Source organism: Poecile atricapillus, chromosome 2 (assembly GCF_030490865.1).
Source record: "Poecile atricapillus isolate bPoeAtr1 chromosome 2, bPoeAtr1.hap1, whole genome shotgun sequence".
Classification (NCBI taxonomy): Eukaryota; Metazoa; Chordata; class Aves; order Passeriformes; family Paridae; genus Poecile; species Poecile atricapillus.
In genome coordinates, this window is record NC_081250.1 from 140,964,636 (window position 1) to 140,983,443 (window position 18,808).

Here is an 18,808-nt window from a genome sequence, read left to right on the forward strand (position 1 = left end):
AAATTTTGCTGTTAAAGGACTGTGAGAAGATTGTAATCCTTCTACAACTTTCCAATTTTCTCTGCTCATTATGTCTTGGGTAGATTAAGCATGACTCTGTACAGTATCTGGCACTGAAGTTTTCCAGTTTCAGCAGCTTTCCAAATATGCATTAGCTAAGCAAAAATGTTTTCCCAAGGACTCATAAAAATCTGAAAGATGGGAGCAGCTAAGATTACAACATGTGCTCTGCAAACTTTCCAGGTGAAAAGTTCTAAATTGCTCTGATCAATGCACAGAGGGGATTAAAAAACTCGTCACGAGGAGCGGAATCACTGACCGAGAATGAACACAGCAGTCAATACCAACAGAAAACCTGCTGTATTTTTTTGCTATAACTCTACTCAGTGTGGCAGATCATACAAGAAGGACCCTGCAGGGTTTTAATTAAAATCATCCAAAACAGGAAGTTTTAGGGATTTAGATTTAGGGAATCTGTCTATTTATGGAATTTGCTGTATATGTGTATATGTGTATTTATCATAGACTCCCATTCTGAACACCAAATTCTGTATAGTTGCTGTCTTTTTATCTGGGTGTTCCATTCAGTGATAGCAGTAAGAAATTGCAAAAATAGGGCTGGAATGCTTGTCAGGAAGTCACCCAGGACCTCCTCCTTCACACAGCAGGGCTAACTGTGATGTGTGTCACCCATTCTTCCATGTCCCCACACCTTTCCCAGAGAATCTAAACCAGTACCTCACCAATTCCCTGCCACAAGTGCAGTCAGCTCTGTCCTGTTGTGTTCAGGAGGGGTCTAGAAAAGATACACACTCCTTGTGTCTTATCTTCATATCTGAAAACTATTGACATGTTTTACATGGACTTCTCTAAGTTCAGCTACTAAGGTTTCTAAAGTATTCCCCTCCTGACAGTGTTTCTATATTATATATTTGCATTGCTTTCTTCTAGACCTTCCACAGTTAACTGGCATCTTTTTGGAAGTGCAATGCCTCTCATGAACATGGAGTATCACCTGAGGCTTTACTCATTCTCTGTAGATATATGATTACTACATCTGCTCAAAATGCAACATTTCTGCTATAACCCAAGATGATTGTTTTCATTTTCCCCTCTTAAAAACACAGCACCTTAGATTCAAGCAATGTTAGCACAGTGCTCAGGTGCTTCCTGGTAGAGCAACTACTTTGTTGCTCCCATTCCACCCCAAAATAGCAGAGGTGATTATTTCCCAGCACTGAACTTTGCACCTGTCCTTTCTGAACTGCACCCTGGCTTTCTTACAGACCATCCTGGCTTGCTTTCTTCCCAGTATCTAAAGACCCTTCAGCAGCCTGACACACGTGCTGTGCAACCTCTCATTCCCCTCCAGCATGAAGACCAATGTTTTTCCACTCAGGAAGGTATCCCATCAGACAAGGAGATGACCATCCCCACCCAAGGCGAGTCTGTCTGCTATCCAGTGTGACCTCTTGAGAAAAAATAATTAAGTAACAGGCCCCAAGATGTGGCCTTAGATTGTTTGATGATTAAACTGGTCTCACTGATGATGGGTGCTGACAGTACTCAGCAAGGAGTTGTCTTTACACATGACAAGATGTGGCCAGGAAGGGGCAGGCTGCACTACAAGTACCCAGTCACTTTAAGGAGGGTTTGAGCTCATGTAAAAATGAACCCCCCCCAAAAAGGGGAGGAAATGCATCACCTTCTGCTCGGGTGCTATTGCTTCTCAAATTCTAAGGCGTAGTGACACAGCTGGACACAGGCTGCAACACTTCACCCAGCTTTCACTGGGACTTGTCACCTAGAAATGTCAACATCCAGCACCACACCATGCAGCAGGCTGCACGCTGCAAAGCTGGTGCCTCCCACCCTGTGCTAGGGTAACAAAGGGGGAGTCAGATGGTGGCTTCCCAGGAAGTCTGAGAGCCCCATCACACGTAGTTAGACTGGGACAACCAGTCATCAGTGTAAATCAGTGAGGTCAATTTTTATTTTTTTAATATAATGACTTAGTAGCAAAGCGTCAGTTCATTTGGGGAGAGACAGAGAACAAAAGTTAACTAATGAGAGTGCAGTAAGAGACCCACTGCTTCTGGCTGGGGCAACCAGCCCTTCTGAATGAGAACTCATTGAAAATGGTATAATAGAGGCCTGTAGCAAGGCTGTAACAAGGAACAACAGCTCTTTCTCAAGCCCTTTGACCATACTGGCAGAGAAACATGATTAAGATTCACACCAAGAAGCACAGACAGTTTCCACTGCATAAAGGCAACCATGGGAAAGCTCTCTCTAAATTAGTGCTAATGGATATCTTCAAAATAATGCAAATGCTTACTTCCAACCTAGATTCAAGAATGTGTCTTCCAAGCTTACCATTTTAAGCTAAAAAAATCCAGGAATTAATTTGCTAGAGCAGAAACAGAAGCTCTCTTGGAAGTGTTTCCAACACATGTGGAACCCTCCAAAAGGCCCAAACTGGTGGTGCAGAACTGCCACACCGGAACATTCAACTCAGGGCAACAAGTTCACTTTGTTTTAGCCTGGAGGAGCTGGAAGTCAGTGTTTCTGCCAAGCTCACAGGTCTGCACATTGAGACAGGCATCTCAGGAGATTGAGCTCTTGGCTTTTTCAGCACTCCTGCCTCTGTATCCAGGCCAAGTGGCCACAGCCAAAATCCCAGTGAGCTTCTGGTCATCAGCCTCAGCCACAGCTTGAAATGGTGGAGGAAAGAAGAGTTAAGCTCAGTATATCAGCCCACTGGAGAAGAACCTGCTTCTCCAACCACAACATTTCAAGAGTGACTCAAGCTGTGCACCAGCTCTACTCATTCCTGGCTGACTCAGCTGTTCCCACTGCTCCTGAGCTGTCATGAAAGAAAAGCAAAGGTACCTGGTGGCGAGCAGGGGGTAGGTATGCACAGGGCTGAACCAGGCTTCCTTCATCCGTGGCATGCTCTCATATATTAACAGGTCTTTCTCTGTCAAAACTACTAACACTGGCTTCCAGTGCTTTTCATTGTCTCCTGGCACCTGGAAAAGAGGAAAGTCTCAGTGAAACAAGAGACAAACTACCACCATGCAAAGCCAGATGAGACGAACATGTCGAGTTCTGGGTGAGAAAATTAACACAAGAGAGTTTTACTTCTCTGGCTTTTTGACATCTCCCACCTGAATTTACAATCAGATACAGCACAAATGGAATAATGTGCGAAGTCATCTGCTGCTACCTTTAGCACTGCCATTTCCAGCCTTCCTTTAGTACAGGCTACTCCATAAATGCAGTACTGGAAGAACACTGAGGTGGAGCTGGCTGCTAGTTAGCTGTGGTATGCATGAAAGGACCTTAAATGTATATTTATAATGTGCACCATTCATGAGTAGCTGGCACATTAACCTGAGTCCTGCACACTGCTGCTGCTGTTTCTGTTTAAAAAAGCTGCAACATCATCACTATTAAAGAAGAGTTATAGATAGCAAAAAGTAGTGGTTTGGGAGTAGATGCTTTTTTCCTCAGCAGTTTACTTTTTTTTTTTTTTTTGCTTCTCCTTCCTTCATACCATTCTTCCCATTTTAGAAATGCCTTTATAAAGAGATCCACCCTAAATGTGGGGTTGATATCAAGCATTGACTCTGGGATGGATCTGCCTTCACATTTCAAACCTTTCTGTCAAAGATGTCTAAAGACTAGAGCATCAGAGCCCTTTACAGGCTGCAGAATCCAGATGTGGAATATTTTGCAGGTTAGATGTGTGATGTCCACATGGCAACACAATTATTGCAATGGGGACTATGTATGGATCCTGGATTTCACTTCTTCTACTCTGGCAGCATAGAAGTGTCTTAAAATAGTTAGGAATATGAAAGGACCTTTGTTTCAATTGAGACTGAAGCTCTTTAACTGACAAATCGTTTTTCTTTTAGGGCACATAAATAAAAAGAAACACTGGTCCACAGTAACACTCACAGCCATGCTTTCAAACACAAACATCTTGGCTGGATACTAAAAGGAATGAAAGAAATTCTGAAATTCACCAGAGAATCTGCTTGTCTTCATGATTCCTCTACTAAAACCTCTCCTGGGACAGAGAAGCAGCTGTCTGTGCTGCTCTGTGGTGATGCCAGCCTACTTGCCACAGGCATGTATCACTGGGCACATTGTTAGATGGAGAAACATATAAAAGGGATCAAAGTTTGGGAATGGCACACCCAGGTATGATAATTCAGAACTACATTTGAAACACTTGTATTTTATACAAAGACAGGCTCCCACAAATTTCTAAACTTTTAAAGGCTTTCAAGATGTAACACACCTTTACCTCAGAACATCAATGTCCAAAAGCATATCTTAAACTAAGATTTTTGGCTTATGTAATTTTTAAGATGTATTTCTCCCTCTGAACTAAGCTTTTCCAATAATCATATTCCTGTTTACAGCATTACTTGCTCATTGGTTGTTCAAGTCTCTTGAAGTCAAAAACAGTTTGGCCTTTCAATTTCTACAGCAGCACTAATACTTATTTACAATTTTCTTGTGGTGACAGTTTCTTGAAATGCCATCTTTCATTTTTGAATAGGGCTGAATAGAGAAGCCACATAATTAACACACACATTATTACACTCAAGAAAGAATGCAAAATCCAGAGTTCTCACAGTCCATGTACCATGAAAATATTCACATGAGCTAAAAGCATCCTCAGCTTCTTAATACCACAGCTATAAACTACAGTTAACACCCCAGGTCCTAGCGTGGGAATACAGAAATGAGTGTCACAGTTAATATTAACATTCAGTAAATGTTAATGTTTAATTTGGACCACCTCACCTGTGCTTGTTAACTAGAAAGACTTTAGTACATACTTTTGAAGATTTCCAGAAAAGAAGAAGGAAGATAAATATGAAATCTCTGGGATCACAAGCAATCTAAAGACTGTGGGAAGCTGTTCACAGCTTTTCTGTAGAACCACCCTGCCTGTGTAGCATTTTCAATCACAATTTAAGTTTTGTGATCAGGTGGCTGGTCAGTCAACAGTGACTTCAGAAACTTTGGGAAACACAAGTAATTACAAGAAAGAGAATAAAACTGATTTTGTCAGCTGGTCCCACAACTCTTTGCTGGACAGCTGTAAATATTAGGAGACAGAATTTCCAGCATGAATTCTGAAGTTAAAGACCTGCACTGTGAAGCCCACAGCTTTGCCCCAGTCCTCCCCAACAGTAGGGTGACTGTGGAGATGTGGCTTGGTCATAAGGTATTGAAGATTTTTCTCAAGAGTAAGTGACTGCTTCTGCTTGTAGGATGTATCCCTTGTTTGTAGGGTGTGTCCTGGGAAGAGGTGAGGAGGGGAATGATGTTTGCCTGTGTCCTGCTCTGAAGCCCTCCCCAGTGAGAAGGGCCATGCAATACACACAATTTTCAGCAGTTTTTAAACCTTACTGGGACCATAGCTGCCTCACTGATGAGGAATGCTGGTGTAAGCAACACTGCTGCTATTTCAGACCTGAAGAAGGATCTGTGTGCCTGAAAGCCTGTCTGTTTTTTTTCCCGACTGTAACAGCTGATCTAATAAAAGATACTGCCTTTCCTTAAAAACCTTGAATTGCATCACTGTTCCCTTATTTTGTAGGGTTTGGATCAGACTGTAACAGCTGATGCCATGCTGTTCAACAGGCAGTTGGCACTTCTGGAAGGTGTCAAAGAGAACATGCTGTCCTGTAAATGGTAATAGCAGATTTTACAAAGGAAGAAGAGATATACCAAATATACCATTAACCTACAGGGCCCATTCATCACAAATCCACATGAGAAATTAATCCAGATCAACAACTGTTATACCAAGTGTGGGTACAATAGCAAATTACAAATCAAAAGCAAAAAACATGCTGCTTGTGGGCAGCTAAGTGAAAGATTTTTTCATGTTTTAAAGGTTTTTAAAGGTTTAAATAGCCAGCATAAAGATAACATGAAATACCTGTGTAAGAGTAAATTTAAATACCATTTGAGATACATTTTAGATGCATGGTTTTAGATAATGATTAGGGCCAGTTCCTTAGCCAGAATTTTGCAGAATTCTGGCACTTGCACTACAGTTTCTTCAGTCCAGTTCCCACTTGCACATGTACAATTTAAAGTGCATTAATCCGTGTTGCAGAAAAATAAAATCACCATCCATTCTAAAAAACTTTTCAAACTCAACCCTTTTTCAAAGTCAGAATTGTTAGATCAACTCTAGATCAACTACAGAAAAGTCAGTACTCTACAACGAAATGAATCAGCAGATATTTTTCTGGTGTTCTGGGCACTGCTCAAGTACCTCCAATCAACAGGTGCCAGTGTTCCCTCTATGTGTCACTGGGGTCACCGCTTACATTCCCAGGTAAAATTCCACTTCAAGTCAATGAAGCTATAAATGTTTTTACCAGAAGCAAACTTGATTTTTTTGTTTCCTAGACATACTGTGCCCCTAGATCAAAGTCTTAAAGCACAAACTTGAAAAGGGAGAACGTTTTTCTAAGAAAATAACCCATTTTTGCTACTCCAAACCTCTTTGTTTCTCATTTACTCACCCCTTTAAGTGGAAACGCCACTTTTTCCCATATGCATGTCTTTGGTTTACCTTTCCAAATTCAGAAAATATTTCATGTGCTGCAGGGATGAAATCTAATTTTGTTGTGAATAATAGCATGATGGCTGGGCTTGGGATGACACCAGAGGAGACCTGTGTTCACGACTTGCTCAGACACAGACTTCCCCTGCAGAGTCAGGTTAAGTGCTCTGTGTTTCCACACGGACACTGCGGCCTCTGCTGGGGTTGGAAGTGCTGCTGTGACACACACAGTGGGAACAGAAGGCAATGTGGGGGCAGACAAAACGTGTGCAAGAGCAGCTGCTGAACTCCAGCAGCTCCAGGGAGACCTGGCCATCAGCCTTTGGCTGACACATCCATGCTGCAGTGCAGGACACGCAGGGCTGGGACACACCAGACCCCACGGCACGAGGACATGCCTGAGCTCCGGCTGCCTCCGATGCCTGTGCAGTGCCAGGCTTTGCTTTGGGACCAGATCTGTGGTGCCAAGGACTGACTGCAAGCACTGACACAAGCTCAGCATCACTTGTGTGGCAGCTCTGCTCCTGCTGCTTTTCTGGCCACTGCTCACAATGTACCCTTAAGGAGTAATTCCCCTGGTAGACAGCAGTGTTTGAAAGGAGCCAGATTATTGTGCCTGAAGTGATGGGGACCCCTGTCCCCTCCAATGGGTATCACAGCTTCCAAACCTTGAACAGTTTTTACACATAATCAGTTGCTGTAAAGACAACAGGCATCTCAGTGGAGATAAAGCCTTTTACAAACTGTTTGGACCTTTGCTCTGCCATCCGCCAGGTCTCCTTTTTAATAGATTTTGCTTTGAATTTCAGTTATTCATCTACTTCAGGCTGTCAGGAATGGATGAAAAAATACTTTTAATCTGTGACACAGATAATTAAATTAGATGCCTTGGGCTACTTGCCTCTGAATACTCTTGGTCTACTCTTATATTTTTGTTACCTCAAAAGGGACATTTTAATTACATTCCCTGTTTAGTAAACAAATTATAAACTGCCAGCAGACTCCACTGCAGCAAGTATCCATATGTCTTTCCAGAGACCAAAGTGAAGGTAGCAAGTTTATGTCTACAGTAAGTGGTTTGTTTAACCCCCTTTTCTAATGCCTCCTCCCAAATCTCAGACCTACGTTACCCTCTTACTGAGCACAGGAGGAGCAACCAAGAAAGAATTTTCTTGCTATTTTATCTCTTCCTTAAAATTTCTCTGTGCTGACAAGCCAGATTTGACACGGGCTGAGAGATGTGTTCTGCTACGTATTTCTTGCCTTTTCATTGTCTTTTGATGAAAGGTTACATCCATGTTCAGAATAAATTTGATTAATTTACAGAAACCCACTTGTCAGTTCCTGAAAATAACAGCTGGGACTGAAAAGGGTATTTGCAAGATGAACAGCAGGGAAGCAGAAATACATCCTGCAAACCCCAGCATATGCAACAACGCTGATATTTGTGGGAGCTCATTTGATGGGAGGCAATTTGCAATGCAGGAGTGGGTGTAAGTGACAGCCGTAGGCAGGGGATATCAACACCTCCCATACCACATGCGGATGAGATGTGTTTTGCTGCTAAACTTTGTAGTTTTAAACAGGAAATAACGTGCACGTTGTTTAAGATTTTTTTAAAAGCTAATGAAAACGTGTCTGGTTTTGTTTTTCTCTTGTTTTGACCTCAGTGATGGCTCAAAGGGGGCCTGTGCCGTTATCAGATCTGGACTGAAGTCAATGCACACATGAAAACCCCTCAAAGGGCACACCACTGGCTCCTGTGAGCAGTGAGCAAGCGATGCACGCCAAGGCACCAGTGCTGTGCAGGCAGCCAGAGGCACGTGGGTCCACACTGATCCACCCGCTGCAGCACCCCGAGCAGAGCCCAGGAACACACTGACAGCCTCAGCCACAGGCACTGCTGGGCATGGACAAGACACTCATTCTCAAGGCAGGTCTGTTCAAGTCTGAACTCCTTCTCATTATCCTCTAAAACGACAGGACACAAGCCAACTTTTGCCAAAATGAACACAGTCAAACACATCAACACAACAATATTTTCAAACAATGTCCTTACTCTCTAGATTAATGGGATTTTCAAACAGCTCTAGCTCATATCCAAAGACCTCTAAACGCAAGAAAAGTACCCAAGTGCTGTGAACTCACCCATACAAGAATGGCAGGTGATCTGAGACCTTTCCTACAACCAAACAGGAATGCCTACTCCAAATTTTGCAACAGAGGTTTATTCCAGAGTTTGGTGAAGTCAGCTGGAAATTTTCTAATAACTCTTTAGACCATGCCCTTGGGAAACCCTGGAGGGTTTCATGTCTTCCACACTACAGAGAAGATGGAGCCAAATTCCTTTTGGAGGTGCACTGGAAGAGGATGGCATTCAATATACACAAATTGAAGGAAGGGGAATTTTGATTTGATACTTGGAGAAACCTTTTCTGTGTGTCATGGTGGTCAAATACTGGGACAGACTGAATGGCCATCCCTCAAGTTACTCACAACGTGACTAAGCAAGGGCCTGAGCAAGCTGCTCTAGTTGGGTCTACTTAGAGCAGGAAGGTTGAAACCCTTCCAACCTGTGTTATTCTGTGAGTCTGAAATACCAGAAAAAACTGAAGAAGTCCGAGTCATCATATAGATTGCCCCTCAGTTAAAGTTGGTTGTATAATTATTCTGTTCACATACAATTTTTCATGCATGTATTCCATGAATGTTGCATCAATATTAATGCAGTAGTAATACAAAATAGTTATCACTGCTAAAGGGTTTGCAGGATGATTTGCCTTGAGCCTTAAATCCTCTAGAGCTGTATAAGAAGTGTATCCTTGGTCCTTCTATCTTTATGGAGTCTAACACTCTGCATTTCCATTGCAGAAGATTAAAGATAAGAAACGTAAGGGAATGAAAAACCCAGCATCACATAAACTTTATTCACTTTACTAAGTAAAAATATATTACACAATAACATGAGAAAAGTTTAAAATCCTGATATGTTGTCTTGAGATCCACAGAAACTGATTAACTAAGTACACAGAAATCCAAGTCCAGGGGACTCAAAAAGGGACAAAATGGTAATTCATCTATTTTTGAAACCTCAACTATGACCCACAATCCTTCTGCTAAGCATGAAGCTGGGACTTGAAGGTCCATAAGTAAGAGCTATTCTTCAGTGAGACAGGAGATTATAACTTCCTGATAATGTCAGGAATCTTTCCAGGAAAGCCAAACAGGCAGTATGCACAGGAGATGGCAAATGCCCCACACCATTTGTTAGGACACTGATTGCTTTTCATCTTAGTTAAGGTGATCATTGTGATTTAAGAAGTGTGCTGGTGCTTCCTGGGTAAAACACATTTTCTTCTACAGCAGTGACTTCAGACCATGACAGCACTGTGTGAAATTAGAGTAGTAGTAATTTATGATAGCAAAGCTTTGCAAATAGCAAAGGTCCACTCCTGAAATGATAGTGTTGAACCAAATTACTTCTGCAGAAAAACCTGCACTTTGCTATCTTTTCTTGTTTTCATTTTTATTGCTTCTCAGAAATTGCGAGGGGAGAACAGGGAAGGTAAGAGGACATTTCATCACTCAAGGGCAGTGGCCAACCTGTAAGTCACAAGGACAGGGACAGATACAAGTCAGACACACAGGAAGATCAGCACAGCTCCACTGGCCATTGAGGCTCATCAGGAGACAGAGGACAGCTAAAGTTCAACTGACCTTCAAAGACAACTTACCTGGGAATAAACCTGGACTGGAAGAGGTCACATTTTTAGTAGTGCTCGTAAAAGAGGCACAGGGGAGGGAGGACTAAAGGGAGGGAAAGACCATTAACCCCAGGCTTTTCTAATCAGTTATACTGATTGAACAAATGAATGCAAAGTCTGAAGAGTGGGTGTGAGCACAAACCTGCTATTTATAAGCAAAAATATCTGTAAAAGTGGAGGCAATCTCAAGTACCATAACCTGCCAGCAACTATTTGATCTGCCAGCACCAGTGTTTCACAAAGCAATCAATCTCTCTTCCAGCATGCTCTCAACCACACATTCAGGATAAAAGTGAAGATGCTATCAGCAGACACTTTTGAATCTGTTGTGTGTGCAGGCATAACTTATTTGTGAGGTGTCTGGGCTCTTCACACTGCATGTGAGAGTGGCTATAAACTTTCTGAAACATGTCTCATGAACATATCACCAAAAAGCTGCTGACAGCAACTATCAGAAGTTTAATAAATATTTAAATAAAAATCACAAAATTAAAATGTGGTAGAAACTGTACTTCTAAGATGTAGCTTAGTTTTGGGAGAGGTGAGCAGCTGTGTTGTCTTCAAAATAATCACTGGACCCCAAAGCACTAAAAACCTAGTGCTAGGGCACAAATCTGTATTTTTATTTTTTTTTTTTTAATGGAGCATTCTCCTTCCTCCAGTAAGACAGGCTTGCTCTGTGAAAACCCAGAAGGAGCACAGCACAGTTGTGTATCTTCTGCTTCAGTCCATGAGAAGTTATTTTGCACATCAGGGTCAGGCACAGAAGGAAAGGGATTCTACTTTGTGTTGGAGGCTTTGGAAGCTCTACCACATTTCCTGTGCAACTGTCCAAGAACAGATATTGTTACTCAGTGGTGGGAAAAACTGGTATGCTCCAGGACACCAGGGACAGCCACAGATCCCTGCTATGCCCTGCAGGTTACTGTGTGCTGGAGCTGTTCTGGGAGCAGAGTGCTCTGCTCAAGCCAAGCTGAAGCACTTTTTGAAGAAGTACATCATCATCATCAGTGGGGCATAATGGTTATTGTACAAGAGCAGAATCCATGTGCAGGCACCCTAATTTCAACTCACTGTCCCTGAAGGGTCTGTAATTTGCAATTGAATCTGACCTCTGCTGATCAAATGGGTTCACTTTAAGATAAATGAGTAATAATACCCACTGCCTCAAAAGATACAAGCGTGTCATCTTTCAATCCACTTAAAAGTGTGTGGATTTCTATATAGCAGCTCAAGAATACTTTTCAACAGCATCCAATCAAATGTTAATGCTGGAGGTGGACTTTTGATTTGAAAGCAGCTTGCAGTTTTTAGCAATGGCTGAAACATGAAAAATGCAATTTGAAATTATTACAGTGTCTATTTGGTGAAGGACAGGCAATCATTGATGTCTACATTAAAACTATAGTGACTGAAATCTGTCCCAGGAGATGTTCTGTGCCTTTGTCTACCACATTGTCTTCCCTAATATTCAGTCTCAGAAATAATGGCCCATCATGACTGGTACCTTTTGAAGACTGTCAGATTTGACTACTTTACTCAAGGGTCATAATAAATCACAAGTGCTAGAACAAAAAATAGTAGGGGAGCAATACAGAGAGAACAAGATGTTTCATTCTCATTGTTATTATGTTGTCTGAAGGGCAATCCAGAATACTATGTCATTTCAGTCTGTCACTGATCAATATTCAGTAATACTGATAGACTGCAATGCATCTAATGACCTCGAGCAAATGAGTGAATTCACGACATGCCTGGCACAAAAATGTGTTACCTTTAAAAAAAACAATTCAAATCTGCATTCTATGCTTCATCAAATGCAATTTTGAGCATGCTGAAAAATGTTTGAAAGCCTTATTAAAAAAGCAAAAATTCAATTAAAATTCTTAGTAATTTAATTTCATTTTGAAAGAATGTGCAGCAGCCACAGATATCTGAAAAATTTGGTGAAAATTAGTCACAATTCAGAATCCAAATCTACTTATTAAGATTCACCACAAAAAATATCTTGTACTTGTCTTTTTTTCTAGTTTATTTATTTACTTAGTTGTCAGCTTCAAAGACATCTGATTATTTGAAAACTTTTTAAAAATTGGTTACAAAGTCTGTACCTCCATTATCTCAACAGACCTCCACAAACTATCTAAGGAACACAAGCAATATACCTGGTTTTGGTGGGGTTTTTTGGGGTGGGGGAGGGGGAGAAAATTAAACATGCACTTTTCATTTTGATTTATCATATTCAAAAATTTCTTATGGGCAGGATTATTTTTTTCCCCTGGAAATGTCAGGAAGCCAGAAAGTCAGCTGAGCTCCAAGAGATCTCTGTTCACCAAGAGGTTTGATACACCCTGGCAGACAGTGTGGAGAGCTGGCAGAACATCCAGTAGGTTGTCCTGGTGGATCTTGGCATGAGTGGATCCCAGGGTGTCAGTAAAGGCAAGAAATGAACAGCTATTCCACTTAATATCCAATTCACTTTCTTTTAATACTTAATGATGACAAAACTGAATTTAAAATCTTTGCCCTTTCAGAGAGTTCTGTTTGATTTGCCATTTGTTAGTTTTCTAAGGAATCTGTAGAGAGGACAAATGGTATCTAACCAAAAATGACACTTTCCCCACTGCAAAACTTAAAAAAAACTTTTTTTTTCTGTCTTCAAGAAGGAAGGCAGAAATCAATCCAAGCCAATCACTGGTTCAGAAATATGAATGCTTAGATTCATAGAAAGAGAGCTGAAGACAGAATCATGGAACCATAGAAACATGGAACTGTTTTAGTTGGAAAAGACCTCTAAGAGCATAAATTCCAACTGTTAGCACAGTTCAGGGGGCTTGGTACTGAAAGAACTGGTCTTAACATTAAAGATTGAGACAAAGAAGGCTTTATCAATCCTCATTCTTTGTTACTATGTGTTCCCTCACCTCCAATAACGGATGGAGATTCTCCTTTAGTCTTCCTTTTTTTGTTGATGTATTTATAGGGACATCTTTTATTGTCTTTTACCACAGCACCCAGGTTAGGTTCTATATGGGCTTTCACCCTTGTAGTTTTCTCCCTGCAACATCCTCCTCACAACATCCTTGTAGTCTTCCTGAGTTCCCCATCCTGTATTCCAATGGTCATAAACTCTCCTTTTTGTCATGAGTTCCAGTCAAAGCTTCCCATTCACCCGGGCTCATCTTCATCCCCACCAGCTCACCTTTCAGCACACAGGGAGGGTCTGCTCCTGTGCCTTTATTACTTCCTTCCTGAACACTGTCCAGCCTTCCTGGACCCCTCTGCCCTTCAGGAGTGCTTCCCAAGGGATTCTCTGAACCAATCTCTCAAACAGATGAAAGTCTGCCCTCCAAAAGCCCATGCTACTAGTTTGGCTGACCCCCCCTCCTTATTTCTCCCAAACCTGGAAACTCATTTTGTGATCACTGTGCCAGGATGGGCTCCAGCCATCACATCACACACATCACACACACCACATCACACCAGTCCTCCTCTGCTCCAAACAGCAGATCCAGTCAGGTGCCTTCCTGAGCTGGCTCCCCCCAGCTGTGTCACTCCAGGAACCTCCTAGATGACTTGAAAGATGAACACTGCCCAGGGGAGGACAGCCTTTGTTCCCAAGATTTGTCTAGATTGTTCTTTAAAACCTTTCCTGACAGAAATCCTCAGCTACTCCATTGTAGTCCTAGGCCAGTTTCACCATTAGGAAATCATTGCCCATACTGGAGCACATGCCCCAGCACATGGCCCTGGGGTTACTGTGAGTTCAGGTATCATTACATGCTTGGGAGACTAAGAGAAAACTTGAATTTGCTTTTTTTAGCTAAAAAGTCTTTACTGTAACCCTGCCAAAGTAATTTCAGGAGAGCAATGATCACAGAGGAAATGGGAAGGTGGGAAGAGGAAGTTCAGAGCTAGAGGATAACTGCAGTTTGCCACCACTCTGTGATCTGCTGGACAGCTGTCTCCGCTAACTGTGTGGCACACGAAGAAATACACACAGCCCTAATGATGCAAAAATAACTGGCAAGGCAGCTTTAATAGGAAACCACTGTTACCAACTGTAGTCAGCCAAATTTCCCTTGGGGATGTCAACTGGGGCTTGAAAATCAGTCTGAGGTTTGCCTGGTATTTAAAATACATTTTTAATTCTTGCTGATACATCAAGCCTTTTTGCTTTGCTGACATTCCATAGTTTCAAGCTTTTCTCTGTGGTTAGGAACATAAAAAAAAAATGAGAGCTCAGCTTTCATAAACCCTATTTATTTCAGAAAATGAAGTCGAAGAAATATCCCTAAAGTAGAAGTATTCAAGCTATAGTTGCCACCTACAGGCAGGATGTGAGCTGCCACTTCCCAAGAGCCATGACTTTCCCAGATCTGATACTGTTTATATTACAAGACCAGGCAAGATCACAGCACAGCGGTTTACAGTAACAACTCTTTTAATTAATCTGCTATCTAAAAAAAAAACCACCAACCAAAAACCCAAACCAACCAAACAAAAAAAGCAAATATTGAAGGCCATGTGTTAATAGAAATTATGAATATTCAACAGAGCTACATAAGGAAGACAAATAAAGAATATTCTAATTGGCAGTTACCTATGCTGAGCTTTAAATTAGCCTCACAGGACAAAGGACTTCAGTGCTGTTCCATGTTATTTCATCTAGATTACTTTAAAATACACAATTAGGGCCATCAATCTACAGATCCAAATCCTACAAATATCAGCAAATTAAATACTGTAAGATATGTAATTTTTAAAGCTAATGTTCTCTATCTGTTCTAATTCTCAGTGTATCATATTTTTAAAATAATTACAGCATTAAACTACTTTCAGAAAATTCCACTGAGATCTGAACATCCTTCTAGAAGAAAAACTTGGGAAGAATAAAGTTAATCTCCAACGTTATTATAACCAGATTGCATGCTACAGGTTATGTATCTGTGGAGCCAGGATGATTTCAGATTTAAGAATTAAATCTGAAATTTAAAGTTTCAGATTTAGGAATTATCCCTGGGATACATATTTTAATAAAATAAAGAACTTCCTGGTAACAGCATTAGACTTTAAGATCTCTCAACAAACATCACCTATCCAAAGAGAGATTATTTTTGGCACAAGAGACATATGATCTCACAAACCAACTGATTTGATCAATGGAAGTTTCTTTCCTGCTGTGGGCTAATAAATCACCCCAGCCAGCAAGTGCCAGCCATTTATGAGCTGGCTGAGGATAACTTGAACATCACAGAGCTGCTGTAACTTCTGCAATTACAAGAAAGTGGAAACTCCAAGAAGACAAACACATGTCAATGTTACCAACTGACTACACCTAATTCCTCCCTTGGTGTTAGAAATATACATGCCCTGAAGGAAAATTTCACTAGGAAATTTTATAAATTATTTCTATTGCTTTTATTCCTACAACAGAGAAAAATATTTGCCTATTCATTGAGATTTCTTTTGTAGTATCTACTGGCCTAAGCATCTCTATATATTGGTCGAAAAAAATCTTAAGTAACTTAGTTTAGTAACACTGCAAAAAGAAAATTGAGAATTATGTATTTCATTACAAAGTTAAATGCTAATATTCACACAACCCATTTTAGAAGTAGAGCAAATGGGATTGCACTGGCTATCATATCAGCAGTTTCATACCAAAATTTCTGGATTTTTAAATACCCTCTTCTCATTGGCTTTTTTATTTCCTTAGCCATATGGAAAACAGTCAGGCACAATTAACTATTTGTCAGAAAACAATCTATTAATTAACACCATTCTGTGTGAATGGGCTGAAAATCACATTCTTTGCTTGCCAAAAAAGTTTCCATTTCTGCCTCATGTTTGTGCTCTGAACTAAACTTAGCTACAGATACACAGCTTGACACAACTGACCAAGGCAGAGGAGAACAACTGCTGCCACGGTTTTTCAGAACCAGCAGCCAGTGAGATTTTCTAAAGATAGGTAGGGGGTCAGGAGAGCTTCACCTCTGCATCTCCTAACATTCTTTACTGACAGATCCTTGATTAAACTAGGCAGAAACAGACAAAATCTCAATTAAGACATTTGAATTTGTGACAGAGCTTGAAAGAGAAAAGATTTGAGGGGGAAGGAGGGAGAGTAAGTTACAGTGTTTTTAGGCTTAACCCTAAAAATATAGGGTCTGACTTCAATTATATTTATATCCTTTCAGTTCTACTGACGTCAATGGATTTACTCCTAAGTTATGCCAGATGGAAATCAGGCTAGCTGTTACAACATTTTCATGCATTTAACTAGTACCCCTTTAAAGGCACCGTTTATTCAAAAGTACATCCTCAGACAGCAGGCACGCTCAGATAGCCCAGCCAGCATCAGGGGCAGTCAGTGATGGGGAATGCTGAGGCTGAGCTGCAGAGTGACACAAGGGGAAGAGAAAGAGGAGATTTGGAGCAAACTTCATGTGCTGTTATCTGCACAGGCACATAACCTTTGCTGCTGCTGAATCCTGGGCACCAAGCTGATGATGTCTGGGGCTGACACAAGGCAACATGGTGGCTGTTTGCTTCCCTAGAAGAAAAGCAGTCTGAGATCTCTGTTACCTCTGAGAGTGATATTCTTGTATTTCATTTTTTAGCAGAGCAGCCTGTAATGCTATTGTTTCCAAAGCTGTGAACCCCTTTGCAGGTCCACACAGGGCTACAGATGTGTAACCATTACCAGTTAGTGGTTGCCTCCTTGTCACTGTTCTTCAGAATTGTTCACTCACTTGAATGTGATCCTGTAACCACAACCCATTCCTTCTGCTTGCAATTGCAAATATCCAAGCAGCTGTTTCAAGTTATTTGAAGAGGGTAGAGATGGAAGTTTTACTTGATGTATCTGGGCTAAGAGAAACTGATGATGTACGTGACCTTTGATGAGTTCAAACTCCGAGTCAAATCTGAAGGAAAATAAGAGAGGAGAGCTAAAATTCCTCTCTTTGAAGTCTTCTTGCAGCTGTGAAGAGCTAATCTTATGTGGCTATGAAAGGTTCAGAGAAGGCTGGTCTTATTCTTGCCAGTAGAGAAGATTTCAATACCTTACAGTCCACTCAACATTTTGTGTATCTGTCTGTACTCAGAGCTCTCTGCAGTTCATCAATGAGCTGCTTCTTCCACTGTCACCTTCCTCGAGGCTCCCTTAGCTCAGAATCTTCCAATCTCTTCCAGTGCTGTCCCATTCTTCCTTTTCCCCCAGCTCTAATTGTCTTTCTGCACTCATCCATTTGGCTTATGTCTCAGAGGAACAAAAATCACAGCAGGGACATACCAGATGTTTGGTCCCACATTTCCTTCTATCTCTTCTTGCCTACTCACATGGTTAGAGTTTGGAGAAGGATCTGCTCCTGCTGGTACTATTTCTGCTGCAATCTCACACCATGACATTCTGGCTTTGGCTATTGCCTAGTTAACACATGTCTGCAGTTTTGGGCAAGCAGATTTAAACCTCTGTTTTGAAATTTTATGTGGGAGAATATTAATGTATTCTTTAACCCTGTGATTCAGGGATCCAAATAGCATAGCAATAATAAGCAGCTTTTATGTGGAATGAATACATGTGTATGTTTAAACATGAAGTTTTAATGTATTCCCCAACCTGAAGAGCCCTGCACTAAACTTCCCAGGGTGACAGAAGCCAGAGACAACACCATAAACTATTTATTTTCGTAATGATGTACAAGCTTTTCATTCCACAAACAAATAGCTAATCTTCTATTCCCGTAGTGGGCTTCTCCTCAAAGTGAACCTTTTAGAACCATTTCCATAAACATCACTGGCATTTCCAGCATGAAGTACAAAAAAGCAGCTATAGCCACACTACACATTGGCAGCTACTCTGGCCAATGTCTGCAACTATTTTCAGCACAAGATCAACAAATGAATGTTTGCACAGCAGCATTTGCTCAGCAGAAATGTATAAACCAAAAAAGCTCCAAAAGTAACACGATGTGTTCACGGAGTTTCAGGAATCTTCACTGCAGCTAACAGTCATTAGTAATTAACACCCAGGTGCTTCCTTCCAGCAGGGCCGCTGGTACTGCAGGAACACCTGCAACGCAGGGAATCCAGAAACATCTGAGAAAACCTTTGGCAAGTCCATTTATCTTCAACAGCAGTGTCACTACACTGAGAGCAGAAGGTCCAAACCTCCAGACACACAATTTGGCTCCAGATCCCCTTTTTGTACCCTGACTATTGAACAGGCTCAGTGTACAAGCCAAAATGCCCTTCCAGCAATGCCACAAAAATTGCAGGATGGGGCAGCTTCTCATACCTGTAGAGAACTTTGCTCTTCTAGCAGATCCTGTTTTGGATACTCCTACCCCCTTCTCACCCTGTCCCTTTCAGCTGTGTTTCCTATCTTGCATCCAAAGACTAACGTGAACACCAAAGGCTGGATTTCTATGTA

The 18,808-nt window shown here is 41.3% G+C and overlaps 1 protein-coding gene across 1 annotated transcript in view; it reads right to left on the reverse strand.

Annotated features, from left to right (window-relative positions):
* The window catches only part of SNTB1 (syntrophin beta 1), a 112,504-nt gene that overhangs the window by 11,424 nt on the left and 82,272 nt on the right, over window positions 1-18,808 (reverse strand). Inside the window, exon 4 of the mRNA XM_058830314.1 lies at window positions 2,893-3,032. Within this exon, the coding sequence (XP_058686297.1) occupies window positions 2,893-3,032 (140 nt within the window). The remainder of the gene's footprint in view (window positions 1-2,892; window positions 3,033-18,808) is intronic.